The following is a 27773-nucleotide window of genomic DNA, read 5'->3' on the forward strand; positions in this document are numbered from 1 at the left end:
TTTCCTCTGTCCTTCTCTATGAATACCAAATCTGGACTCCTGTGGTTTAGCAACGCTATACACCCTCGTGAGATTATCTCTTCTTCGAATTTATACACAGTTCTTCAAGTTTGATTTGTTATTCCCACTCCTGGCTAATAAACATTCCCACCTCTCTCCTCACCAAAATCTTGCTGTTAGATCTTTATCCCGATTTATTCATAGATTCATAGAATGTTATGGCACAGAAGGAGGCCATTCGGCCCATCGAGTCTGTGCCGGCTCTTTGACAGAGCAAATCACTTTCACTAACCCCAATCCAATCACCAGCTTTCTTCCCATAACTCTACAAACCCGTCTTCCCCAGATACCTATCCAGTTCTCTCTTAAAAGCTGTTATCGAATCGGACTTCACTACCCTTTCAGGCAGATCATTCCAAATTCAAACAACTCGCTGAGTGAAAACATTTCTTCTAACCTCTCTGCTTCTTTTGGTAGATATCTTAAGGCTGTGACCACGGGTCACAGACACACCTACCAGCGGAAACAGCTTCTCCCTATCTCGCCTGTCGAAACCTTTCATGATGTTGAAGACCTCTATCAGGTCCCCGCGTAACTTTCTCTGCTCTAATGGGAAAAGTCCTAACTTCTCCAGCCTGTCCTCATAGCTAAGGTTCCCCATTCCTGGTATCATTCTCGTGAATCTCCTCTGCACCCTTTCCAGTGCCTTTATGTCCTTCCTGAAGTAAGGTGCCCAGAACTGGACACAGTACTCCAGCTGAGGCCTAACCAGTGTTTTGTATAGATTAACCATAACCACCCTACTCTTATTTATTTATACATTCTATTTATACGTTCAAAGGAGTGAGCACCGGGATTTACTGGGAATCAACGCCTAACAAAATACTTCACCATCCAGCAGCTAATCTTGAAAATGTAGAGCACACATTACCCCCAAACTGGAGGCTCAGAATAAACCGTAAAGTGGATTGACTGTGCATTTTGTGGGCAAAATGCGGCAGCCAATTGTGTACAGCAATGTCCCACTAAAGTCATGGGTTGAGTGACAAAATTAATATATTTTAACAAATACACAGTCACTTCACAGTAAATCCTTCAATTCACTCTATGTATTTATAAAACAACTGTAACCTTCAGATATCTTTTTGGTTACACATAAACAAAGCTGCCTTTTCCTGGACAGCACTCAATGATGTCTCAAAGCACTTCACAGGATTTATTGTAAAGTGGAGTGACTGCGTATTTTGTAGGCGAAACACAGCAGCACAGCAATGTCACACAAACAGCCATGAAGTGAGTGATCAATTTTATTTGGTGGATTGTTGGCGAAGACACCGTGAGAGAGAAACTCCCTCTCTTTTCAAATAGCACCATGGGATCTTTAACATCCACCTGAACAGGCAGACAGGACCTCGGTTCAACGTCTCATCTGAAGGTTGGCACCTTTGACAATGCAACGCACCCCCAGCACTGCATTGGAGTGTCAGATTAAATTGTGTGATTCCTGTTAAGCGCTCTGAGACACTACCTTGAGTGGAGAGTGCTATATAAGTGCAAGTTGTTATTGTTTCCAAGTCCTGAAGTGGGACTTGAACCAACTCACAACGTTCTGACTCAGAGATCAATATGTAGTTATTAACTACAACAAATCCAGGTCTTCACACAGAGGCAGCGGCAAACCTCTCACTTTGACAGACAGTGAGAGATGGCGACACAGAGACAGGAGATGAGGATTTCTCTGTTATTCCGTCCACACTTTAGTGTTTGATCTTTAAGAGTTATGTAAGTGTGGCGTCCTGTACCACAGTGGTTAGAGCACCCAACTTGCAAGCTCATCTCAACAACCATGGTCAACAAATGAGGTAAATGCAGCATCAAACTAAAAGAAAAGACTGACAAGAGGTGCAAAAAGGGAATATGACAAAAACTTGGAAGGGATATCAAGGGCAACAGTAAAGTTTTATAAATATATTAAGATCTGTTAAAAAACGTACGGGTTACTAGGCTTTATAAATAGGGGCATAGAATACAAAATTCAGGAAGTTATGATGAACCTTTATAAAACACTAGTTTTGCCTCAGCGAGAGACTGTGTTCAGGTCTGGGTACCACACTTTAGGAAGGATGTCAAGGCATTGGAGAGGGTGCAAAGGAGATTTTCCAGGATGATACCAGGAATGAGGGACTTCAGTTATCAGGAGAGGGTAGAGAAGCTCGGATTGTTCTCCTTGGAGCAGAGAAGGTTAAGAGGAGACTCAAGAGAAGTTTTCAAAATTATGAGGAGATTTGATAGGGTGAACAAGGAGAAACTATTTCCACTGGCGGGTGGGTCGGTAGCCCGAGGACACAGATTTAAGATAGTTGTTAAAAGAAACAGAGGGGAGGTGAGGAGAAATGTTTTCACACAGTGAGTTGTTGGGATCTGGAATGCACTGCTTGAAAGGGTGGTGGAAGCCGATTTGATAACAGCTTTTAAGAGAGAAGTAGATCATTATTTGGGGAGGACAAGTTTGCAGGACTATTGGGAGAGAGCAGGGGAGTGGGATTGATTTGGATAGCTCTGTTCAAAGAGCCGGCACAGACTTGATGGCGCTTAACAGGAATCACACAATTTGATCTGACACTCTACTTGATGGCAGACTCCTTCTGTGCTGCGTAATTCTATGATTCTAAGAGAAAGAGAGTGGGAAAGGGAAATGTGGGCCCATTAAAGATTGTAAGGTGATACTATAATGGACAATAAAGAAATGTTAGGCTTGTTGAACAAATACTTTGCTTCCATTTTCACAGTAGGGAAAGAGGACAAAATACCAGCAGTGCAAGGGAACCTAAAAATAAGCCAAAGAGAAGTACTAAGTGGATTTAACATAAATAGAAAACATGGTAATGTTGAAAATAAGGGGACTAAAGATGGACAAATCTCCAGGACCTGATAGATTCCACCCCAGGGTATTAAAAGAAGTGTGGGAGGAAATTGCACCTGTGGTAGTCATAATTTACCTAAGCTCTCTATATTCAGGAAATGTGCCCATGGATTGGAGAATTGCAAATGGACCACATTATTTAAGAAGTGAGGGAGGGAGAAACCAGGTAACTACTGACCTGTCAGCTTAACTTCAGTTGTGGGGAAGTTACTGGAACCTCTTAGCAGGGACAGAGTGACTGAGCTCTTGGACAAATATGAGCTAATCAAAGAGAGTCAGTGTGGATTTGTGAAGGGTAGCTCATGTCTGACAAATCAAATTTTTTGAGGAAGTCACTAACATGGCAGATAAGAGAGTGTCTATGGATGTTGTCTACATGGAGTTCCAGAAGGCATTTGATAAGGTTCCACGGACAAGGTTATTAGCAAAAATAAAAGCACATGAAATCTGAGGTAACCTTGCAATGTGGCTCAGTAATTGGTTGGGAGGAGCAGGAAACAGAGTAGGAGTGGGGGAACGTTCTCTGATTGGCAGGATGTGACAAGTGGTTTCCCCAGGGGTCTGTACTGGGGCCTCAGCTTTTCACCATATATATATATGCATGACTTGGATGAAGGAATAGAGAGTTTTATATCTAAATTTGCAGATGACACAAAGTTAGGGGGCACAATAAATTGTGTAGATGGAAGGGACTTAGATTAAGTGAATGGGCAAAACTTTGGCAGATGGAATTCAACGTGGGGATGTGTGAGGTCATTCATTATGGATCCAAAAATAGCAAAACAGAATATTTTCTAATGGGAAGAAACTAAGAACTGTGGAGGAGCAAAGGGATTTGGGTATCCACATACACAAATCACTAAAAACAAGTTCACGGTTGCAAAAAGTTATCAAAAAAGGCTAATGGGATGTTGGCCTTCATCTCAAGGAAGGGCTGGAAAATAAAGGAGAAGAAATGATGCTTCAACTATATAGAGCCTTGATCAGACCCCATCTGGACTACTGCGATCTGTTTTGGGCACCGCACCTCACAAAGGATATATTGGCTTTGGAGGGGGTACAAAGCAGATTCACCAAAATCATACCAGGGCTAAAAGGGTTAAATTATGAGGACAGATTGCAGAAACTTGGTCTCGATTCCCTAGAGTTCAGAAGGTTGAGGGGTGATCTGATTGAGGTTTTTAAAATAATGAAGGGATTTGATAGGATAGATACAGAGAACTATTTCCTCTGGTGGGGGTGGGACAGGCAGGGGGGAAAGCACAGTAATCTTAAAATTAGAGCTAGGCCATTTAAGAGTGAAATTAGGAGGCAGTTTTTTACCCAAAGGATAGTGGAAATCTGGAATTCTCTCCCCTAAAAGGCTGTGGATCTATTCACATTTTCAAGATGGAGGCACTTTTGCCCACAAACGCTTTCAGGAGTTGTATGCCAAAACCAGTTTCATCTTTTTTTGCTCCTTGGAACCGCACTCGTTTCAAGATCGTTACTCTAACTCTCAGCTGCCTGGTGATACTTTTTGAGAAAGACATGCGTGTGTTAATTTCAGGACTAAAGCACCTGCCCTTTCTTGTTCTTGCTTCAATTAAAAAGAAAAAGTCACACACACTCATTAATTTCCAAACAATAACTCCTTTTTAAACAACTAATTAACTTTTATGGCCCCTCTGTAAGTAAAAAACTGATTGGATTTGATCATCTGCCTGACTCTTTGTCTTCTAGTTCCTGAGCCTCTTCAGTACGTGTCTGGCGAGGCACCGGTTATTAGAGTTGCCGCGGCAACCGTGACGGACAGTGCGGAATATTAATGCAATATGTGGCTGGAATAAACCCCACGGCTTACTCACAAAAAGTGTGTCGCATATAAATGGGCATTTAATGTGAGATGTAATTCAGTCTTAAGAGAAAACTTTTACTTGGGCTGGATCTCATCGCTTCAATTGTTTGATTATCATTAACTGGATTCAAATGAAATGGTCCACATTAAATATCATGAGCTACGTGTTTGTAAAAATGTGGGCTCAGATCTCTTTTCTCTGTATGGGGTTTTTAACCAGGATATTCCTCCCTCCCCTGTCCCCCAACCCCGTGAGAGAATGTGTCACTTCCACAACTGTTTGTGAGACATGTTTGTGTGCAAAATGGCTGCTACAGTTGCCAACAAGTACACAGTCACTACCCTTTCTGTAAACCCGATAAAGCCCTTTGAGACACCCAACAATCCACCAGATTAAATTGGTCACTTGCTTGTTGGCTGTTCGTGTGACGTTGCTGTGTCAAATTGGCTGCCCCGTTTGCCTATGAATGCACACACTTTGCAATTGATTGTGTGATGCGCTTTGAGACTTTTCATCAACAATATAAGGTGATGTATCAAATCCAAGGATTATCATTAATATTGCAGGAGGACCAAAAAGTCGTAAAGCCATTATAATGTCTAATAAGTCTTAAAGAAATTATGATTTTTTAAAAGATAATAACAACACGATTACATTTGAATAGCGCCTTTCATGTCAAGAGGACGTCCCAAGGCGCTGGGCAGAGTACAGCATTTCAGACCCGAGCTGGAGTCAGGGAGGGAGAAGGGAGGGGAAGGGAAGGGGGGTGGCCGATGGCCTGGTCGAAGAGGAGGGTTTTGAGGCGGGACTTGAAGGAGGCTAAGGAGGGGGCAAAGCGGAGTGACTGGGGGATGGAGTTCCAGAGGTTGGGGGCAGAGTGGCTGAAGAATCATCTGCCTGTCTCTTTGTCTTCTAGTTCCTGAGCCAATGGTGAGGCGGGTGGGTCGGGGGATGTGGAGCAGGCCGGAGACGGCTGAGCGGAGGGAATGGGCGGGTTGGTAACTGGTTAGGAGGTCACAGAGGTAGGGTGGGGCGAGGCCATGGAAGGCTTTGTAGGTTAGAACCAGGATCTTGAACTGGATCCTCTGAAGGATAAGGAGCCAGTGGAGTCGGGCGAGAGTGGGGGAGATGGGGTCACGGAGTTTGGTGCGGGAGAGGACACGGGCTGCAGAGTTCTGGATTATCTGCAGCCTGCGGAGGGAGGAGTTGGGAAAGCCGACCAGCAGGGAGTTTGCATAGTCGAGCCTGGAGGTGATGAAGGCATGAACAAGAGTTTCAGTGGCCTGAGGGATGAGGTAGTATTATTATATTATTATTATAACAATAATATTATATTATAGTAACAATAATAGGGTAGATATCATGATTTATTGGTCACCCTGTATTATTATTAATATTATTCTGCTGGCTGATTTGTTGCTCAGGTTTAATACTGTAACATGTGCTAACATAAGCTTCACCTTTAAAGGACAGTACTAGCCTGTGCTGCTGCTATACTGACTTGCTTCTGGTTGCAGTGTTGTCTGATTTTCATCTCGCCTGAAGGTGCTGACTTATAGAGGTAGAATTCCACTGGCTGCCCTAAAGTAACTCTCCTAAGTGGCTATCCTTCATATGTCATTCCAGACTGCAAATATCAGCAGGTTGTTTGAGCAACGAGGACATTGCTATGCACCACAGCAGAGTCTAATCCTCTGTGTTTATACACACTTATCAGCAAATCATTCGATGCAGAAAGGATCTTGACTCATTTACTCCTCACCAGCCCAGAAGGGGTTATTGTAACTCCTTTACCATTACCTTAGTAGATGGGTTAAGTCAGCACAAACAAAATCAAACCTATGCCTTTCCTACTCTTGCTTCAACTCCACACAAAGTGGTGACTTTACTAACCCTGCCAACGTACACTCTACTAAGCAAATTTTTAAATGTACATTTTGCGCTGTCCAATTTTACAGTCTCCTTGACTATAAAATTGGATAATATGAATGAATAATCCTTCCATTTCATATCACCTCCCCATCGCATAGTCGAAACATCTCAAAGTGCTTCATATGATTTTACCATAAAGTGCAATGACTGTATTTTGTAGGTGAGCTCAGCAGACATTTGCACAAAATCGACTAACAACCAGGTTCCTACTAACTGCTAGATAAACAGAGGCATGTGGAGTAATGAAACTTGCCTAAGGTTTCGCCCTGCCCGGGAATGAAACCCTAGTCCTCTTGTTTTCAATTTGAGTGCTCTAACCATAAGGCTACAGGACTCAAAATAAATTTGGCTTAGCCATTGGGGGAAGCTTGATCTCACTCGCCTTTCAGGCCTGTTGATTTTGTATGCCAGGAAAGATTAATGTAAAAGTACTGCAAATCCTTCAGCTTTAGAGAATTTTGTTTCTAAATAGGGTAAAACCATCATGGAATTGCTCTAAGTAACAATAATCTTTAACACAGAACTAATAACATAGAAAGTTGTCTTAACAAAACTCTGCTTTTGCTTTTCATTTAAAGCTTTTCACACAAGATGTAAAACACAAAATGTGAGACATTGTAATACCTGACCCCTTTTATTCTACTGTGTGCAGCTCAGTGGTTAGAGCACTCGCTTTGCAAGTGAGAGACCTGAGTTCAATTCCAGGCAGAGGGCGAAACCTTGGGCAAGTTTCCTTACTCCACACAGAGCCTAATAATAATCCCTCCAAAACAAAAAACAATAATAAATTGGTCATTTTCGATTTACGACTGTTTGTGGGACATTGCTGTGCGCAATTGGCTGCCGCGTTCGCCCACAAATATACAGTCAATTCACTTTACAGTGTGTTCTGTGAAGCGCTTTGGGACGTCCTCCCGACGTGAAAAGCGCTATATCAAATGCAAGGATTATTATTATTATTATGATTTACAGGTAAACAGCAGACAATTTGCACACAGCAAAGTCCCAGAAACAGCTATGAAGTGAATTACTTTTTTTTAACTGGGGGGATTGTCGGCCAGAATTCTGTGGTAGAAACTCCCTAGTCTTTTTGAATAATAGGCATTTCCCCTAGTACTGCATTGCAGCATCAGTCTAGATTATACGACCTCAAAATCCTAAAGTAAAGCTTGAACCCATAACCTTCTGACTGAGATGTAGGAGTTTTACCAACTGAGCCAGGCTGGCCTAATACTAGGAACATAAGGATGAGTCCTTCTAGATTGATGACACACAATGTTTATTTAGATGATTTATTTGGATGAGGTCCTGGACTGTGTTCCATAACTCAGCCAGGGCTATCAGAATAGGGGGGTAGAGACCTGGAGAAGGAATAATGAAAACTATAAACTCAGTCAAGTATTGAGTAAAACAGTACAGACAGCTTTGTATGCTTTGTGTGTAGGAGAGTGCATTGTTAGTTAGCAACGTAGTAGTATCAAATCACAATATCATCCCGAATAACACATTAAGCAGCAGAAACACACAGTCGATAAACAATGTTCAGATCCTTTATTACAACCTTTCCTCGTTCCCCACAACTTAATTAAATCGCTTAAATCAAGGAATAGTACTGGCGCTGTTTACCTCGTTCCATTTTGTGCTTTACAACATATTCAGACTGATAAAGTATTTGAGACAGTGATTAACTGTTCTACCAGATTGCTGGCTTGATCTGCTACAACTGCATTTTATTTTGTGAACTACTGGAACTCTCTCCAAAACTCTCTTTGTCTTGCGCTTTCTCTCCCTGACTTCCAAACCCTCTTAATAACAATCCTTACAATTGACAAAGTTGTTAGTGCAATGTCTATTGTTCCAATAAATGGAGTCCTGTAGCAAAGTGATTAGAGCACTCAACAACAACAACAATTTGCAATTATATAGCGCCCTCCACACAGGATAACGTCTCGGAGTTCTTAACAGTGGCAGAGCCTGACTCCGAACCAGGGAGAGGGGGGAGGTGGCCAGAAGCACGGCCGAAGAGGAAAGTTTTCAGGCGGAACTTAAAAGAGGGGAGAGAGGGGACAAGGCGGAGGGATTGAGGGAGAGTATTCCAGAGTTTTGGGATATAGCAGCTGAAAGCGAGTCCTCTGATGGTGCTCTCACACACAAGATGACCTGGGTTTGATTCCAGAACAGGGCAATACCTTAGGCAAGTTTCCTTACTCCACACGCCTTTGTTTATCTAGCAATAAGTAGGAACCCGGTTGTTCGTCAATCGGCGGATCACTTTTCGGGGATACTAATCCCTTAAAAAAAGTCACTCAATCCACGACTGCTGTGCACAATTGGCTGCCGCAATTCCGCCACAAAATATAGTCAATTCACTTTACAGCATATTCTGTGAATTGCTTTGAGACATCTCGAAGAGGTGAGAAGGTGCTATATCAAATGCAAGTATTATTATTATAAATGGTAACAATAACATTTTATGTCAGGACACCTCAAAATGATTCACATTTTTTCTGTAACGTGAAGGGACTGTGTGTTTTATAGGTGATGTCACACAAAGAGCCATGAAGAAAATGATTAATTTTATCTGGTCAAAAGTTGGTTCAGACTCTGATCCACGATCAGAACCATAAACCTGTAATATCTGTTCAGAAAAATGAAACTGGAGTTGTGACTCAGGCACTCAGTTGGGGGACAGAAGGTTGTTGTTTTGAGATGTCCACCCAATGTGAAAAGGGTTGTATCGAATGTAAGAATTATTTTTATTATCTGCTCACGATCTCTCTCTCTCTCTCTCTCAACAGCACAGCTGGAAATAATAGCTCACCGTGCAGGAAATCACAGCCTAAGGGCTAACAACAACAACAACAAGATTCCATTCTAAGGCACCAATGCACTGCACAACAAGCCACTCATGTGCCTCAGCGTGAATCAGCAGTTTCAGGCAGGGCAACAGAGAGAATCAGGGAGAATTGTTTTTAACGAAAGAGACAAAGGCCCTGTGTTCACACACAGCCTCCAATAATGCACATAACGCACCATTTGAGTGATGCAGTCTTAATTGACCACTGTAGCTGTGATATTAGCATTTCAGTCTGTCAGGCTCGAACATAGTGTTCATAGCAGGTACTGCCTCATCCAGACGTCCATTCAATAATGGATGGGTTTGTAAAGCTGTTGCAATAAGCAGCTAGTAACTGGCTCTTTAATCCCACGCCTAGAGGTTGTCTGGACACCGAAGTGTGGCCTGCCAACTATTCGATTGGTAAATACACACTTCATAAAAACCTGAGAACTTGCTGGTCGCTGACTTCAGGTGCTCATTCACTAATGTTGCTTTTTTTTTTGCAACACTCGCTGGCCAGCACTGGAGATTGGGTATTTCTTTACTCAGTGTGAATAGAGGCAATCTACTGTCCGCGTCACTCTTTCTATCAGATTTTCTTGACCTGTTATGGGGCGCATTGGTTATTGAGCTACTTGTGCCACTCATTTTGTATGATACTTTGTATGTATCTCTGTGACTCTCTGGAACGTGAGGGGCGCTACATAAATGCAAGTTGTTGTTGTATGGCTCAGTTGGTGACCTGCATATAGGCTTGGAATTTGACCGTTTCGGTCTATGGGTTTAGCTCATCTCAGTCTGTGGAAATAGCCACTATGCACCGAAGCTTTGGAACTCCCTGTCGCCATCCTGCTCATTCTTTGCCCATCTTCAGACCGCACCTGAAGAAATTCTTCTTCAACTACGCCTATGGCCACTTCCCCTTTCTCCCCGTCTCAGTGTCAAACGATACCATTCTAAAATGCTCTGAAACGGTACCCCAAGTTACCTTGCTGTGTAATGTTGTATTAGGGATGCTACAATTGATTCGAGTTCCCTGGGTAAACTTCACCTTCAAAGCCCTCTGTGGCCTTGCTCTCCCCTACCTCTGCAAACTTCTAACCTCCTGCCAAACCTACCCGCTCCCTCTGCTCAGTGGGCTCCGGCCTGCTTCATGTCCGCCACCTCGCCTGCCCCACTATTGGCGGGCAGGTCTTCAGCCATTCTGCCCCCGGCCTCTGGAACTCCATCCCAGTCCCTCCATCTCGCCCCTCCCTTGCCTCCTTCAAGACTTGTCTCAAGACCCTCCTCTTTGACCGTGCCTTCAGTCATCCTCCTTCCCCCCGTTCTCCAAACTCCCCAATCCCGACCCCCAGCTCGGGTCCAAGACACTGATTGTCCAGAACCTTGGGACGTCCTCCTGATGGGAAAGGCACTATACAAATGTAATTTTGCTGTTCTTGGGTAAGGAGGCAATTAAAAAAATTGCACCTGTGCACATATTGTCTGAATTGTCACCCACAAATACACAGTCACTACACTATACATTGTAACAATTAAAAAACAGATACTTTGAATACGTTTTGTGTCATTGGGGACTGGGATTCTTCCAACTCAGCTCAACAACAACAAATTACATTTGTATAGCTCCTTTCATGTCAGGAGGATCCATTAACTATGTAAGCAAAAGCCCAAGGCACACTTTGGGGTCCCCAAGCATTGACTCTACGCTTATAATTTTCAGAATTAGGTAAGTAGGATCCCTCTGGGCAAAGTTTCCATGTGTAGGTGGCATAAATATATAGAACGCTCTGTCTGATTTGGATAGTCTCAAACAAGGCAATGGCAAGTGCCAGACACCCGGTAAACCACAAAAAAAATCTTAAGTCGTATTATGTGCATGATCATAGTTGTATTTATTTTTCAACACTTTAGCATTTGTTTCAGTTGCTTTCCCAGGTATGTGGTTCGAGCAAATGAAACAAGATCACAGATGGTTCAATGCGGTGATAACTAAAGTGAATCTGCTGCCACCAAGTGGACACGTTAGTGAATGTTTGGGCTGATTCAGGGAGCCTGACTCTCGGGCCTCTTATAAATGCAATCAGAAGCAACTATGCCAACTCCGCTCACAGCACAGTACATCAAATGTGTTTTATTGATTCAGTGGGACTCTTAACATCGCAGAGGGAAACTGAAACCTTTCAGAAAATGATCACAGGCGCCACATCAGTGAACGTTTTAGACAAGCAACGTCCCAACTCAGCAATTAAATGAAACCAATCTCCACAGGAGCCGACAGGCTATTCAAACTCCCCCCCACTTTCCTCCTCCCACCTCCTTACTTTGGTGATAATCTTTTTGAACAGGATGAAACTGATTATTTCGAGAAGAAAAAAGAGCAAGAAAAATTGTTGCTGGTTTGCAATTGAAACCAGAACAGCATGAATTCTATTCAAGAGGCAAACAAAGCTAAATGCAATTGGTGCTGCATTATATTGTACGCCTGGGGTTCTGGGTGCAGTTAACCCAGTTCACTGTCCTTTAGCTGTTTTCTTGTCACATCAAAAAGTCAATTGTCTGAAAACCACACTGACCTCTTTTCCTTGGGGGTGGGGGGGGTGATAAGCTTTTGTGTTTTGACCTGCATTCGCTGCCAAACCAACTAAACTTAATCATAATAAATTCTTACAAAGAAACATGCTGTACTGTTCCAACACAAATCTAATAATAATCCTTTCATTTGATATAGCGCCTTATCACGTCTTCCAGACCTCTCAAAGTGCTTCACAGAATATAGTGTAAATTGAATTGACTGTATATTTTGTGGACGAAACAAGGCAGCCAATTGTGCACAGCAGCGTCTCACAAACAGTCATTGATTGAGTGACAAAATTGTTATTTTTTTTAAGAAATTATTACCCCCAGAGAGGCAATCTGCCAATCAACTAACAACTAGATTCCTGCTTAATGCAAGTTGTACAGAGGTGTGCAGAGTAAGGAAACCTGCCCAACATTTCGTTTCCCCCTGCCCAGGAATCGAACCCAGGTCCTCTTGCTTGCGAGGTGAGCGCGCTAACCACTAAGCTACAGTACACCCAAGGGTTAATCATCAGAGTTCTGACAACCTTCATTTTTTTGTTAAGCTTCTTGAATTCGAACAGGTTATCCATTTTGGGAGGCACGGAGGAGGTATCCAGAATGAAAAGTTTCAGATGTCCTCCTCCTCCTCCCCTTGCAGGTACTTGAGAGGCAATGAAGATCATCGGATCATCATCTCCAAGCGTTGGATTACTAGGAATCGGCGGATAGTGATCAGGCCTAGGAATGAAAGGTAATTTGGGGTGGCGGAATTGCTAGCTATCCTCTCATTATTTCACAATGCAATTCAATGTTATTATTGTTGTTTAATAGGATCAAATGTCTCTCTCGCCATATTGCCAAATAGCAATTTCTGAAATGCTAAAATCCTTTTTGATTTTTTTAAAATCTGCCTTGAAATGCTCTAATTTTGGGTGACCCAAATTTGATATTCACGAGAGTGAGAAGAGACAAGATTAAGGTTTGAACAAAAATGCGTGCAGTAGGCAAAAATGTGTACATTGTTCCAAAATATAAACCAAAGTACGTTTTCAAAATTAAATTAGCTATTTGGTTAGTTAACAAGTAGTAAAACTGAGTCATAATCAATCTTCGATGAGTGGTCTCAAAATCTGTCCAAAATCAGTTTAGAAGTTTTTAACTTCCAATACAGTGTAGAATTTTAAAGACCACTACAAACTCGCATTGATTTAGGGCCTTCACACAGGATAGCATTGCAGTGCTCCCTTTAGCGGGTGGTGACTCCCATATCGAGTGCAAACACTGGATACATAAAACCTCTCAAAAAGGAATTGTTGTGATTTTGCCTCATGAGAAAGGCTGAAGTGGAGGGCAAAATGACCCTCTGGGCAACAAAATTCAGCACCAATCTTTGAAGGCGACTGAAGAGGATGACAATAGAATAATCGTTGCATTTGGTGCAGCGCCTTTCACATCAGGGGGTCATCTCAAAGCGCTTCACGGTATTGACCGTCTCCTCAGCCCTCAGCCTTGTCTGCTCCCTCTGCTCCAGGACTCGTGCACTTCCCCCACAATTGGTGTTCAGAGGGCATTCAGCATCTGCTCCACACTCTGGAGCTATCCCGCAGTCCCTCGGGGTCACCCCCTCTGCTGCATCGTTCCAAGTCCCGTCTGAAGACCTTCCTCTTTGATCGGATGTGAGGGGCGCAATCCGAGTGTCACTTGTTGTTGTTGGTTTACCCGCTGTGTCCGAGGGCACTAATATAAATACAAGTTGTTGGTTCAGAAACATAACCTTTTACAGCTCAGCCCAATCAGCCCATTTTGGTATATTTTCCTCTTAACGTGTTTCCTTCGGCAAATACATGTCCAGAAATGTCTCCCTTTTAAAGAAGGGCTGTGTTTCCCGGGAGGAGGGGCGGAACCTCCCGGCGCCGCCCCAGTGCCGCTCCGCCCCACTCGGGCACGGACTGCACCGGGGCTGACAGGTCGGAGGGCGCGTGCGCACTCTGGGAGTTGTAGTCGGATCCGGGCGCGACAGCGACCCAGAAACTACAACTCCCAGAGGCCCGCGCGCTCGCTTCCGGTTTTGTCTCCCTTGTTGCTACGCCGTCAACGGAAGGTTCGTCGAGGATCAGAAGCTTTTATCGTTTTATATATAACTTACACACACATTTATATATATAAACCCGGGCTTTCTTGTTTCTCCCAACCGCCATGGCCAAGAGCCTGCCGCCCGGAGACCCCAAGCTGGTCGCCATGATCGTGGATCATCTGAAGAGCCGCGGCCTGTTCGACGAGTTCCGCAGAGACTGTCTGGCTGATGTGGACACCAAGGTGACCGGGGCCTACACCCCCATCTCCCCCCACCCCACCCCCACCCGCTCCATAATTATTATGTTCAATTTTCATCAATGAACGGTGCAAATTCTTTTAATACAGCAGAGAACAGAGACGTCACTCAATCCTCTCTGTAACCCGGTACGAGCAACACGCACAACATTTTCCCATGTGGTTATTAAAATATAAAGGATAAAATCTCTTGTTACTTATTGTATGTAATAGTGTCGATGTCTGTGTGTGTGTTTAATTTCAGGGCCACTGCACATGTACACATGCTCGGCTGACGATTAGCTCTGTCGTATCTGAGGCCAGATATCGAGTTTAGTACCTGGTATCAGCTATGTGGAGAGAAGATACTTCATGGCTGTTAATGAATCACTACAAAGTAATCAAATCAAGAGGGTTTCATAAAGTAAACTTGAGTGCAGAGCTCAAACAAGTTGTATGTCAGCTGACCTTTACGTGCTATATTAAAATGCAAGGATGATTATTATTACCAGTGGATTACCATCTGCAATTCGTTGTATTGTTTGTATTCCTAAACTTCTACTTAATGTGCTGCACATAATTCATTCCTTCCACTGTAACTGGTCTGAATTCAAGTGAATTTGAGGAGTGCAGATAATGCTCAAGTTTGGTTTAAAACAATACAGGGCCATCCCCTCCCTCAAGAATGTTTTTGCAATTGACAGGGACCTCTTACCCACTTCTACACTGGGAACATGTGCAATTTATCATAGAAAGTGTTCCCCACTGCATTCTGAAGCTATTGACTGCTGCTGAGTTACAGTTTCATAGGGTCCAGGGATCTCATTCTTCATGTGTGAGCCTGAACAACAACAGTTAAGGCTGTCAAGCATGTAACCAATACTACCCTCCCCAAACATTAACACATCAGCAGGGGCACTAGATCAGTGGCTCTCCCTCCCAAGCCTAAAGCCAATTGGAGCACCTCTGCTCTTATTGGTGCGACCAGTTCACCTGTATATACCAGGGATCAAACCTGTCACTTGAGACTGCTGACTCGGGGTATGAAGTCCAGTGCTTAGTATATTATAACTCAAGTTGCTGCACTGGCTGTCATTAGCTTTTATCCTTCACTCCCCAATCCAACACCAAGCACCTCCACTCGACTGGCACCGGCCTCCTGCTTGACCCTCGTGCCCTCTGCTTCACCATTGGAGGCTGCACATTCAGCCACTAAGCCCCGAAATTCTGGAACAATCCGCTTTGCCCCCTCTCCCCCTTTTCAAGTCTTGCCTGAAAATCTTCCTTTTCGACCATGCTTACAGTCACCTCCCCCCACCCCCTGGCTCGGAGTCAGGCTGCGCCACTGTTAAGCCCTCTGAGACGCTACCCTGCGTGAAGGGAGCTATATAAGTGTAAGTTGTTGTCTGTGCAGCACAATTGTTTACACTGCTTGGGTATTAGAAGGTCATGGATGTTAATGGTTTTGATTTGTCTTTAAACTGTGCAGCCGGCCTACCAGAATCTGAGACAACGAGTGGATAATTTTGTGTCCAACCATTTGGCCAATCACGAGTGGAATCCAAGCCTGAATAAAAACCAGCTGCGGAATGGTCTCCGGCACCGGGTGTATCAGTAAGTGAATATCCGCCACCATCCGTACCTCATAACCAAAACAGCCGAAACCCTCTTCCACGCATTTGTCACTTCCCAGCTGGACTATTCCAATGCCCTCCTCGCTGGTCCCCAGCTCCACCATATGCGAAGTACAATTAATTAAAAATTCCACTGCCCGGATATGCACCTGCATAAAACTCCGTATCCCCATCACACCAATCCTTGCCAGGCTCCACTGGCTCCCCATTACCGAATGGATCAATTTCAAGATCCTCTCATCATTTCCAAATCCCTTCATGCCCTTGCACCTCCCTATCTATCTGACTTGCTTATCTCCCACTCCACCGCCCTGCTGCCTTCACTCGGCTGGCTCCAGCCTCCTGTTTGTCCCTCGTCCTCTCCGCTCCACCATTGGTGGAGCCTTTGGTTATGAGGTACGCCTTCAGTTCCAAAACTCTGGAACACCCTCCCTCAGTCCCTCAGCCTTGCCACCTCCCTCCTCACTCTTTTTGACCGTGCTGATGGTCACCTCCCACTCTCCCTGGTTTGGAGTCAGACCCTGCCACTGTCAAGTGCTCCAGCACTCTACCCTGGGTGAAGGGTAAAGATGTTGTTGTTATAATCGTTGGTTGCAGTTATCATAGAATCCCACAGCTCAGAAAGAGGCCATTCGGCCCATCGTGCCTGTGAAAGAGATATCCAATTAGTCCCACTCACCTGCTCTTACCTCATAGCCCTGCAAATGTTTCCTTTTCAAGTACATCTCAAATTCCCTTTTGGAAACTACTATCAAATCTGCTTCCACCACCCTTTCAGATAGTGCATTCCAGCTTGTAACCCCTCACTAGGTAAAACAATTTCTCAAGTTCTTTTGCCAATTGTGGAAACCTGTAGATTAGTGATTAGAGCACTCGCCTCACAAGTGAGAGAACCTGAGTTTGATTCCCAGGCAGGGCGACACTGTAGGCAAGTTTCCATACTCCACACATCTCTGTTTACGTAGCAGTAAGTAGGAACCCGGTTCCTAAATCACTGGGCACATTGAGGTCTATCTAATATGTGGCGATACCTTAATGAGGTAAAGTAGAGACTCCTTCAGGCAACCAGAAGTATGTCAGTCACACAGTGCACTTCTGAAAGGCAATCACGAGTAGATTTTCTGCACATCCATATGATGTAAATCCAGTTTCCTTATTAGGGAATTGCTACATATTAAATAGTTTCCAACCTTCTCTTCAACTGTGCCTTCAGCTCCCCTCTCGACTCTCTACCCCCTACTCGCTCCCTCCCTTCCCTCCCCTCACCCTGACCATTTCCCCCCTGTTCGGGTCCCGACCCAACTGTCCAGCGCCTTGGAACGTTTTCCCGACGTGAAAGGCACTCTATAAATGCAATCTTGTTGTTGTTGTTAAGAAGACCCCGCACTAGATTTAACTGTTGAAACCGCTTCAGATAGTTTAGAACTAAGCCACAGCATGTTTTAGTGTACCACCTTTTGACCTTTAAAGCAGTAATCCTTCCAAAAAAAAACACAATACGCAGAATTCTAAACATGAACCTTTCCAATATCTTTCTCAAAGCATTGAGAAAGATATTGGAAAGGTTCATGTTTAGAATTCTGAAAGCCTTGAGAAAGATTGCTCAATTTTAAACCAATTCATATGTCATACAGACATGTCCACTTGCTTAAACTAAGAAGTCAGCAGCCTGGATGCTGATCTGAGGCAGATAAGGTAGCACCCTGCAATGTTGTACGTTTTTGGTAATTAAAGGGTTGAAGCTTAAATGCTTATTTTTGCATAGAAAATCAAAATAGAACTCTAATTTTAAAGCTATAAATGGATGGGTTTTAAATTATAAGAATATTATGTATATACATGTATACTTACAGTCCAAGATTATAACATCTAAGGTTATATTTCTGTGGATATATTTGTGTATATTTATCATTGAGACTGGGAGCATTCATAAGATTGGAAGCCACTATTTCAGCTTGGAGCCTGACCTGAAGAAAAGGAATTCTCCACTTTTCTTTAAACCCACTGAGCAAATATTTTGGAAATTGTGTGACTGAGTAGAAAGAAGTAAATAAATATCCCATGTAGCGATTTTGCCATAATAATAATATAATTTTAACTACAGAGCTTGACAAGCAAACTGTGTCCAGAAATTATATAAAATGCAGACTCTAGGAATACAACTTTTAATGTACCTGAATGAATTGAGTCATTGACTTGAGTTCCTATTTTAAACACACTAATGGGAGCTCCTTTGATGGTTCAGTGCGTTGCCTGGTGAGGTATCAACTATTCCAACCAGGAAGAACTTGCCTTCCTTCTGTTTCTCTGCTGATTTAAGCTAATTTTTGAGTGTTGGGTTCAGGTCGAACATAGCTCCTACTCATGATCACCATGACGTGGTCTTTGTTGCAGAATGTACTTGTGTGCGGACAGTGGCTGAAAACAAAATCAGACTCGACTGTGAATATGAGTTTGTGTTATAGGCTGAAGTTCTAGTGCAGTCCTAGGGGTATGTCAGAGGTATGATCCTTCAGATGATTTATAGATTTATAATGATAATAATCCTTGGCTTTGATATAGCACCTTATCACGTCATCAAGATATCCGAAAGTGCTTCACAGAGTATACTGTAAAGTGAATTGACTGCATATTTTGTGGGCAAAACATAGACTTACTTGTACATATGTTGAGCATAACATAGATAAAGATTTCTACATTTACTGTGCAGCACAGAAACGGGCTATTCAGCCCAACCAATCCGTGACGGTGTTTATATTCCACATGAAGCATAAACCAAGATCCCATCTGGCTCTTCAGGTGCCTGGTAAAAATCCTGTGAAACTGCTGGCCAACAACCCTCAGGGTTAATGAGTCATTCACCATATGTGCTTCTTTGTGGGACCTTGCAGATGCAAATTGCTGCTCATTTGCCGACAGTCAGCCTTCTTGACAGTAATTACCTAGGAAGCAGATCACAATGTTTCAGTGGCAAGCTAAATAACTGGTGTGTTTCTAGATCCGGCATGCTGGAATCGGGTGTAGACAGAATAATCTCTCAGGTCGTGGATCCGAAACTACATCACATATTCAAACCGCAGATCGAGAAAGCAGTTCATGAATTTGTGGCCTCGGAAATGAAGGAGGAAACTGTGTCAAATCCACTCCCAGAACCTGAGAAGGCGGAGCCGTCTGTTCCAGCTTCAGGTACTCCATGAGGTCTTGTATCATATTTTTATTTTTCTACTCATCGGTCTTGTTTTGTTTTGGTAAATAAGGAACACTTTCCCTTTCACACAAGATAATATTTGACTTTCTTAGAATTTTACAGCACAGACATGCGCAATTGGCTGCGCGTTCGCCCACAAATATACTGTCAATTCACTTTACAGTATATTCTGTGAAGCGCTTTGGGACGTCTAGAAGCCGTAAAAAGCGCTATATCAAATGCAAGGATTATTATTATTATAGCCATTCAGTCCACGATGGGTGGATCTAAAGATTATGGGGTAAACTTGCAACATTTCCATAAAATATACAGTCAATTCACTTTACAATACATTCTGTGAAGCACTTTTAACACGTCTCTGAAATGTTATATCGAATATATATTATATCAAATTCAAGGATTATTATTATTATTCATAACAGAGATTCGATGTATTTATCACATCAAATACATATTAAATATTGCAAATTTCACACCTTTGTTCAATTATGAGCAGTAGAGTTATCTTTTCCCTTCCTGCTTATCCTGTCACTTTACATGCTATAGAGGGAGCTCAAGGATCCCTGGCCACTGTATTATGCAATTGGTTAGTACGCTAATTGAAAGTGGTTCTAGTCAGCATATTGCAACAAAGGCACCCCGGGATTAAATTCTAACCTTCAGCCACGCAAGCTTTGCATGTTTTATTTTATTGCATCAATTGTTTAATATCTATGTGTCGGGAAACGCATTGTTGTAAAAATGATAAAGGTGGTTTTCATGCCAGGAAGCAAAAAGGTTATAACCTGGGCCAATAGAAAAGTGCGGACATTTTTGCAAAAAATTGCGAGCGCTTTGCGGCCCATGCAGGAAATTGCGGAGGTCTTTCTTATATTTTGTGGGTAGTTGGTTGGTGCTATTGAGATACGTTTTACTGCCACATTTTTTTACTTTTGATAAAAAACTAAACATAAGGAAATAACACATATTAGATTGTTGCAAAAAAAATATTAATTGCTTCTTTTATCAAAAACTGGATGGCCATTTTTTTGGGGGGGTTGGGGGCACCAGCAAGGCTACAAGTGCTCACTACCTCCTGCCTCTCAGGGCTGGCTCCGCACACCGACATAGGGACCCAGAGGGAGACAGACACACACACTTAAGAGACCCAGAGAGACACACAAACACTCACAGACACAACAACTAACTACACTTGTATAACGTCCTCCACGTCGGAAAGTCACTGGTTTTGGACCCGAGCTGGGAGTTGGGGTCAGAAGAGGAGAGTAGTGGGAGTGGGGATGGGAGGGTGGTCAAAAGCATGATCAAAGAGGAAGGTCTTCAGACAGGAATTGAAGGAGAGAGAGGGGTGGGGGGGGACACGGGGAGGGGCGCACTGCTTCTCTCACACACTCAATTAATGTCTGACTCCACTTCTCACACCCTCTCACACTCTTCCCTCTCACACTCCACCTCCCCTTCTCTCCCACACACACTCTTTCTATCCCCTCTCAAACTCTCTCTCAATCATGCTCTCTCAATCTCTCTCTGTTTCTTTCTCTTCCCCTTTCCCTCACATTCACTCCTTTCCCCGTCACGCTTTCTTGCACACTCACTCAAACACTCTCTCACGCAGTTTCTCTCTCACTCCCCCTCTCTTACCTTTCTGTCACAAGCGTACTCTCTACTCTCTCTTCCCTCCTCTCTCCCGTTCATCTCTCTCTCTTCCTTCCTCTCCCTCCTCTCTCTCCACCCTCTCTCTCTTCCCCCTCTCTACCCCCCCCACTCTCTACCCCCCCCTCTCTCCCCCCTCTTTCTCCCCCTCCTCTCTCTCCCCCCCACTCTCCCCTGCTCTCCCCCTCTTGCTTCTCCCCTTCCCCTCTCCCCTCTCTCTCCTCCCCTCTCCCCTCTCTCTCCTCCCCTCTCTCCATCCCCTCTCTTTCCCCCTCTCAATCCCTCTCGCCCAGTCAGCCGCGTGGGTCATTATCTGCATCGGCAGAAGTTGGCGGTAAGGTTGCAGTTGGTAAGAGACGCACTTGCCTTCCTGACAGACTGCAGTAATCAGCCGGTATTATTTCCATTCTCCGCACTGCATCCTCCCAACCACTGGCTCCTGCCGCTGCCCTGGGAAGATGTTCACCAGGGAGGGAAGGAGCGGAAGTTGGAATTGATCTTGGGCCAGATACAATTACCTACCGGGCCGGATGCCGCCCATGGGCCGCCTGTTGGACCACAATGTTAGATTATTGAACAGTATGAATTTTTTACAAGTAGCAACCTTGAACTCCACAACCACAACTATAATTTTGGGGTGTGGATGGGAGATGAGGAGTGGGGTTATTTCTCAGGGTAGAACACCTGTGACTTCAGTTGGTGTGATCCCCTCTCCTTCAAGGAAGTCCACTCTTAGATAGACTCAACCAGTCAGTCACCCGAAATAGTAGTTATTTACATTAAATCCACCTGTTACTCCTTAGTCCATCTGCTTAATTCATCCAATTGGTGTTAAATACTGTGCTGGTCCCTTATTTGTCATTTAACCTCACAGTTTGGTCCCATCAGCTCATTTTTATAACATTACCAGAAATCTTCCCTTCCAATTCCTATATAAATTATTATACTGTTAAGAGTATATATTTTATTTTGTATTTTTGGGGAATGCAGAATAGGAACTTGACTACTGCAAGACCTGTCTCAAGACACTCCTCTACGACTGCGCCTTTGGTCACTCTCCTACCCCTACTCTCCCTGCTCTCCTGATACCTTGACTGTCCAACACCTTGGGGCGTCTTCCCGATGTGAAAGGGGCTGTACAAGTGTAATTATAGTGTATTCATTTTGCTTCTGTTACAGGAAATACGTCAAGCGCCCAGGTAGCACCAGCATAAGCAGCAGCTCCTTCCTACCTTCATCAGTGTTTCGGCAAGTCACAAGCAGCTTGTGAATCAAAAAGCAATGAGCCATGTTATAGAAGAACAAGGCTTATCTGGAACAATTGCATGGAGAGCTGACTGCTGTTCACAGTAGCACTACTGCATGATCATATTAAATGGAAGGCATGACAGCAGATAAGACTGAAAAGTATTGGAAGAAATTGTAATCAGTTTATCTGAATTATGCACAGAATTAAGCGTGGGACTTTTGGAAATACAATCTGAGCAGAGACTGCGTGCGGTGCCTTGGGCAATGTTTCAAACTTTGTTTCAGAGGCAAGAACCTGTAAATGAGGACAAAATGGTTATAACTGGACATATTGTTTCTTCATAAATGTATAAACTGAAGGGATGGAATCTGAGCTTTTTTTTCATGTTCTTTTTTAAAATTGAACAATTTTACACAAAAGATAATTCCTTCCTAATGAGCATTGTTTTATTGCACTGTTTAATCTTTTAAGGAACGATCGTAGCTTTTTTTTCTTATTGCAGCCAAATAAATCCATTAAAAATAAATTGTTCAGTCATTCAGAGATTCCTGTAAATTCGAACGAGTCCTATTCCACGCACCTACTGTCATCTTTAAAGCAACCTTCATTTAAATTGTGCATAACACTAGTTTCTCAGACCACGTCCATCAGTAATTCAGTTCAGTTGAGTGCAGAAAAGGTTAAATGATACATTTTGCATGAAGTCTTTACATTCAAAGATTCCATTTGTACTCACGAGCAGGGCGAATTATGTTATTCCCTAATGGCCCAAAACTGGAGTCTTGCATTTTATTGTTTTAACTGTGGACAGTTTGGCAACCTTTTAAATTTCTTCCTTTGCCTCACGATTTTGCCTCAGTGACTTGAGAAATGCGCAAATTTACATCAATTTAAGGGTGCAATCAAGTCTTAAGTATTGCATGGTTCCCTTTAGAAAACTGAATGAAATTTAGAATCTAGACTTTTGGTTGTACTCAGAAGTAAGGTACTTATGGTTACCTCCCCCCAGTTCAGAGTCAGGCTCCGCCACTGTTAAGTGCTCTGAGACACTACCCTGCATGGAGGGCGCTATATAAGCGCAAGTTGTTGTTGTCCTCACTATTTTGATGGGTTTGCACCAATTTGTATCCTCCAAAATGGGGGAAACAGCCTTGACCCCCGTGTGGGATTTGTTTCGCTGGTTTGTCCCCTGAGGACTATCAAAGTGTCTTATTCTTAAATTGCTGTGGTTGATAATCCATATTTAATCCCAGGGATAATCCTGAGTTTGTTAGATGTCTCAAAGGCTAATCACATTGACGACTTGTTCATCACTTTACCTAGTTTCGAAAGTTGAAGGTAGTTTTGATTTTGAAACTGTTTTCGCTTGCTAATATAATGCCAAATGATTCCTGGATCTTGTTCTATCCCCTATTCGTATAATATAAAGCCATTTATTGTAATTTACTGGAAGATTAAATCTATCCAGTGCTTAGCTGTTGTTGCATTATAAAAGCTACTAAATGATCGCTTACGTAAAAGCTGGCAGAATGAGAGCAAGGCGCACATTGCTTCCCATAGCTCGGTCCTGGGAAAACCTATTTCTCGTGAGAAAAGTGAGGGTTCTCTGCTGTTTAAATTCGATGGAAACGACTCATTGTTGATTTAAACAGTCCTGTGGGAATGCGGTTTCAGGGATTAGTGTTCAAAGTTCGGTTTTAGTTTGGGGGATTCTAGTAATTTCAATATAATTCAGATGATCTGAAGCCAAACCTTGGATCATGAGAAACCAGTAAAAACTTCAGCCTTGACCTTTAATAGAGTCCTGTAACATATTGGTTAGAACACTCGCTTCACAAGCAAGAGGATCCAGGTTTGATTCCCGGGCAGGGCGAAATATTAGACAAGTTTCTCCACACGGAAGTAAGTAGGAACCTGGTCGTTAGTCAATTGGCGAGTCGCTTTCTGGGGGTAACAATTGCTTTTTGGGGGTAACAATTGGTTTCTTGGAGTAACAATTGCTTTAAAATAATAATTTGGTCAATCAATCCATGGTTGGTTGTGGGACACTACTGTGCGCAATTGGCTGCCGGGTTTTGCCTACAAAATACACAGTCAATTCACTTTACAATATATTCTGTGAAGCGCTTTGAGACGTCTCAACAGCGTGAGGAAGGGCTATATCAAATGCAAGGATTATTATAGAAGTCGGCAACCTGACCATTCATCCCCAGCAGTTCCAAATAGGAGATGTTTGTAGCTCAGGTTGGAACAGTATGCATCTGAGCTATCAGCCAGGGTTTGGGGAGAACACAGATATTTTTAATTGCTTCCTTAATGTACTTAATTATTGAGAACTCCACATATACGAAAAGCTTGTCATTTTGCAGTACAAGGGCTTCAAACAACAAGAAGATTACATTTGTATAGCGCCTTTCACGTCGGGAGTTGTCTGTCCCTGATCCCTTATGACACAGCAAAACTGAGAATTGGAAAAACTCTACCATGCCCAGGGCTTTACCTCTTAAGTCTGCTTGTGTTGTGGAGCCTCGTAGATCGTTTTGAGAAGTCAGTTTGCTTTAGGAAGAGCTTCGGTTTCATGGAGTAAGCCAGTAAAATGGAAGTGAATCGATTGCTTTTGAAGAATTGCAGGTTGTCAGTTGATGTGAATTGAAAGCTTTTGTGCCTCTTCTATTTTCTAATGTTTTTCCATCAGGTAGTCAGGAACATATTGGGTTACCTTTTCAGAGACTTATTTTGTGCAGATCAGCTTTATAATATCGGGATCCATTTGTGACAACAGTATGGTTAGTTACAAACTGCAAACTGTGCAAAACTACTGGTTCTGTGAACTGATTACTGGCTCGATAATACTAGGCTCACTCAAATGCAAGATTACAGATTTTAGAGATTTAGAGAGGCTCACAGAAGCTCCCATTGTTCTGGTTTCAGTAACAGTGGGTTAGACCTGATTGACCGATGCAGGACTTGCCTTTGTAATAACTTTTAGTTATGACATGGCCAAAATTTACATGTTGGTTCTCTTTTCTATGGTTTTAATTCTTTTTATTTCAGCATTTTGTGTTATGCTCTTAAAACCCTGGGTAAAATTAATCCTGGTGATTGTCAATATTCAAGCAAAACACAGTTTTAAATTCCTCTTAAGAGCAACCAATGCCCTCCCAACGCTCAACTAAGCACAGTGTTTCATAGTTTAATGATTTTGGTAGTTGTGAATAAACGAGTTTACAGTACAAAAACTATGCCTTTTTTCATGCAACCTTAACATTTTTATTCTTGTGCTTGGATGTTAAAACGTGTGCCATTAATGAAATGGAAACCATGTGAAAATGTAGCATTGCTCATAAAATGCAACCACTACTCCCAGAATTCTCACTGCTGTGTTTTGTATTAGACATGAATAATGTGAAGCTGGATTGGAGGAAACTAATCCATAAACTCTGGGTGGGGGTGGAGGGGGGCAATTGCCTTTTTGTTATTTATAGTAAAATTGTGCATTGTTTTAATTTCCCCTTCAAAATACAGTTGTTTGCACTTGTATCCTTCAAGCTATGGAATGGTTTTTCTTTTTAATCGAAAAGTCCCATGGAATAGTGGTTAGTCAGCTCGCAAGCGAGAAGACCGGGGTTTGATTCCCAGGAGGGACAAAACCTTAGGCAAGTTTCCATACTCTACACCCCTCTGTTTATCTCACAGTAAGTAGGAAGCTGGTTGTTAGTTGATTGGCAGGGGTAATAATCCCTCCCCCCCAAAAAAAATCTGGTCATCAATCCATAATTGTTTGTGGGACATTGCTGTGCACAATTGGCTACCGTGGTTTGCCCACAAAATATACAGTCAATCCACTTTACAGTATATTCTGTGAAGCGCTTTGAGACAATTTAACAACATAATAAAACGGTATATCAAATACAAAAGTAAAGTTGTGATTTGTAATTTTGAAGCAGTTTTTCAGTCACTGAAGCTAGTAGGGTGCCCACTGCTCCACTGGAGACCACAGTGTCACCCACCTTACATCTATGATCTCCTGAGACAACTCCTGCCCACTGTTTTCTTTTCAATCACAAAGTGAAATTGTGATTTGCTCATTCTGTTTCTCATATACCTGCCCGATCGGTCCCACCATCAGTGGGCAGACTTCTAGCTATCTTGCTCCCACTCTCTGGAACGCCATCCCAGATCTCTTCTTCGCCCCCTTCCTCCCCATCTTCAAAGACCATCTTAAGACCTATCCAACCTTTCTCTGCCCCCAATCGGTTTTGCAGTCAGCTGTGAAGCACTTTGAGACATCCTCTGAATAAATATAAATTGTAGCAAAGGGAGACACCTTTTCTTCTGCGGAGAGGGAAAAGAGGGGTGTGGGAGAGGACGTTAGGAGGGGCGGAGACTCTTGTTGACTAAAAACACCTACATGGACGAGTTAGCCAAGTTTCTGTGCTGTAATTCTGCATATAATCTGGGAAGTGTACTCATCAGACATCTGGTGAGGAACATCCCTCTTTCACATCACTAATGAGGAAAAGCCACTTGCACAAGTTATACTCCGGTGCCTTTGGATCCATTCCACAGCAAACTCCGGGAGAGGAGTAGGTGGCTGGACAAAACAAAACAAAAGTGTATTGAAAAGGAGTCCAGTGCTTTGTACAGACGAAGTCTTGCTAATTTCAGAAATACTGTAACATCAAACCTGGGCCAATGGAACTGGAGTGTCCTGACTTTGAGGCCTGTTAAGGGAGTTGAGCCAAATTTTATTTGGTTTCTATGGCAAGAAAAAAAAGTAACATAACTGAAAGCAGCAGCATGTTGGCTTCCACACAGTACAGCTGATTTGTTGGCAGATTCAGTATGTTAAAATAAACCAATTTAAACTGGGTAGTGTGATGCGGAGAATAATGGAAGTGATTAAAGGGGAGTAAGCTAATTGGAGGGGGAGGGAGGGAGAGAAGAATCAAATGCTGGCATAAGCAAAGAGAAACCCTAAGAAGTTTATCATTGCAGTGAATGCTGCAATTAAATTAGCCTTTGGTATCTTGTTTGGGTAACATATCGCTTCAGTTGCATTTCTGGTTTCTACACCCAGAATTCTACACCCATAGCAACTGTGAGAGCGTTCACATAGAGGATTAACATTTATAATTGCCGCAGATTTATCAGGCAATAATCCTCTGCTAATTGCTGGAAAAAACCTAGGTCCATAAAGTGTGCTTTATAAAACATTAAAAAACTACAATTATGCACGTCAGGACACAAAATAGAGGATAGTTTTTTAATGAATTCTTGCACCAAGCATCCAGCTACAATCTGTTCCAGTGGGAGCTCTTAAACAAACATTCATTCTTGCTCCCCCTTCCCCCACCACTCTTAAGTGAAGTGTCCTTGACATTAGATGGAATTTCTGGCATCTACTGTGATCCAATTCACCTACCTCTGTTGCAGGCTTTTCAGAATCCCAGGAGCAGGTTGTCATTGAAGTCCCTCACAATGCAGACTTTTGTCTGGAAGAAGGGAAACTACGCAAGAGGAAGAAGCCTTTTAAAAATTATGATAAGGAAAAAGTTGAGGTAGGACACTTTGGCTTCCAAACTAAAGAAGGTCCTTCGGATGAAACATTAAACCGAGGTTCCA

General features: G+C 42.9%; 1 protein-coding gene and 1 long non-coding RNA gene across 2 annotated transcripts; both read left to right on the forward strand.

Annotated features, from left to right (window-relative positions):
• Positions 1-14145: 14145 nt before the first annotated feature.
• bod1 (biorientation of chromosomes in cell division 1) lies at positions 14146-22674 on the forward strand. The gene is made up of 4 exons (XM_007906653.1): positions 14146-14410; positions 15894-16018; positions 19037-19224; positions 22079-22674. Exons 1-4 carry the CDS (start codon positions 14291-14293, stop codon positions 22111-22113), a joined length of 468 nt encoding a protein of 155 aa, XP_007904844.1. The 5' UTR covers positions 14146-14290; the 3' UTR covers positions 22114-22674.
• On the forward strand, positions 14421-14917 carry LOC121850044. The gene is made up of 2 exons (XR_006085454.1): positions 14421-14554; positions 14670-14917. It is a non-coding gene; the product is annotated as an uncharacterized LOC121850044 (long non-coding RNA).
• Positions 22675-27773: the final 5099 nt, after the last annotated feature.

Source organism: Callorhinchus milii, unplaced genomic scaffold (genome assembly GCF_018977255.1).
Source record: "Callorhinchus milii isolate IMCB2004 unplaced genomic scaffold, IMCB_Cmil_1.0 Scaffold13, whole genome shotgun sequence".
Classification (NCBI taxonomy): domain Eukaryota; kingdom Metazoa; phylum Chordata; class Chondrichthyes; order Chimaeriformes; family Callorhinchidae; genus Callorhinchus; species Callorhinchus milii.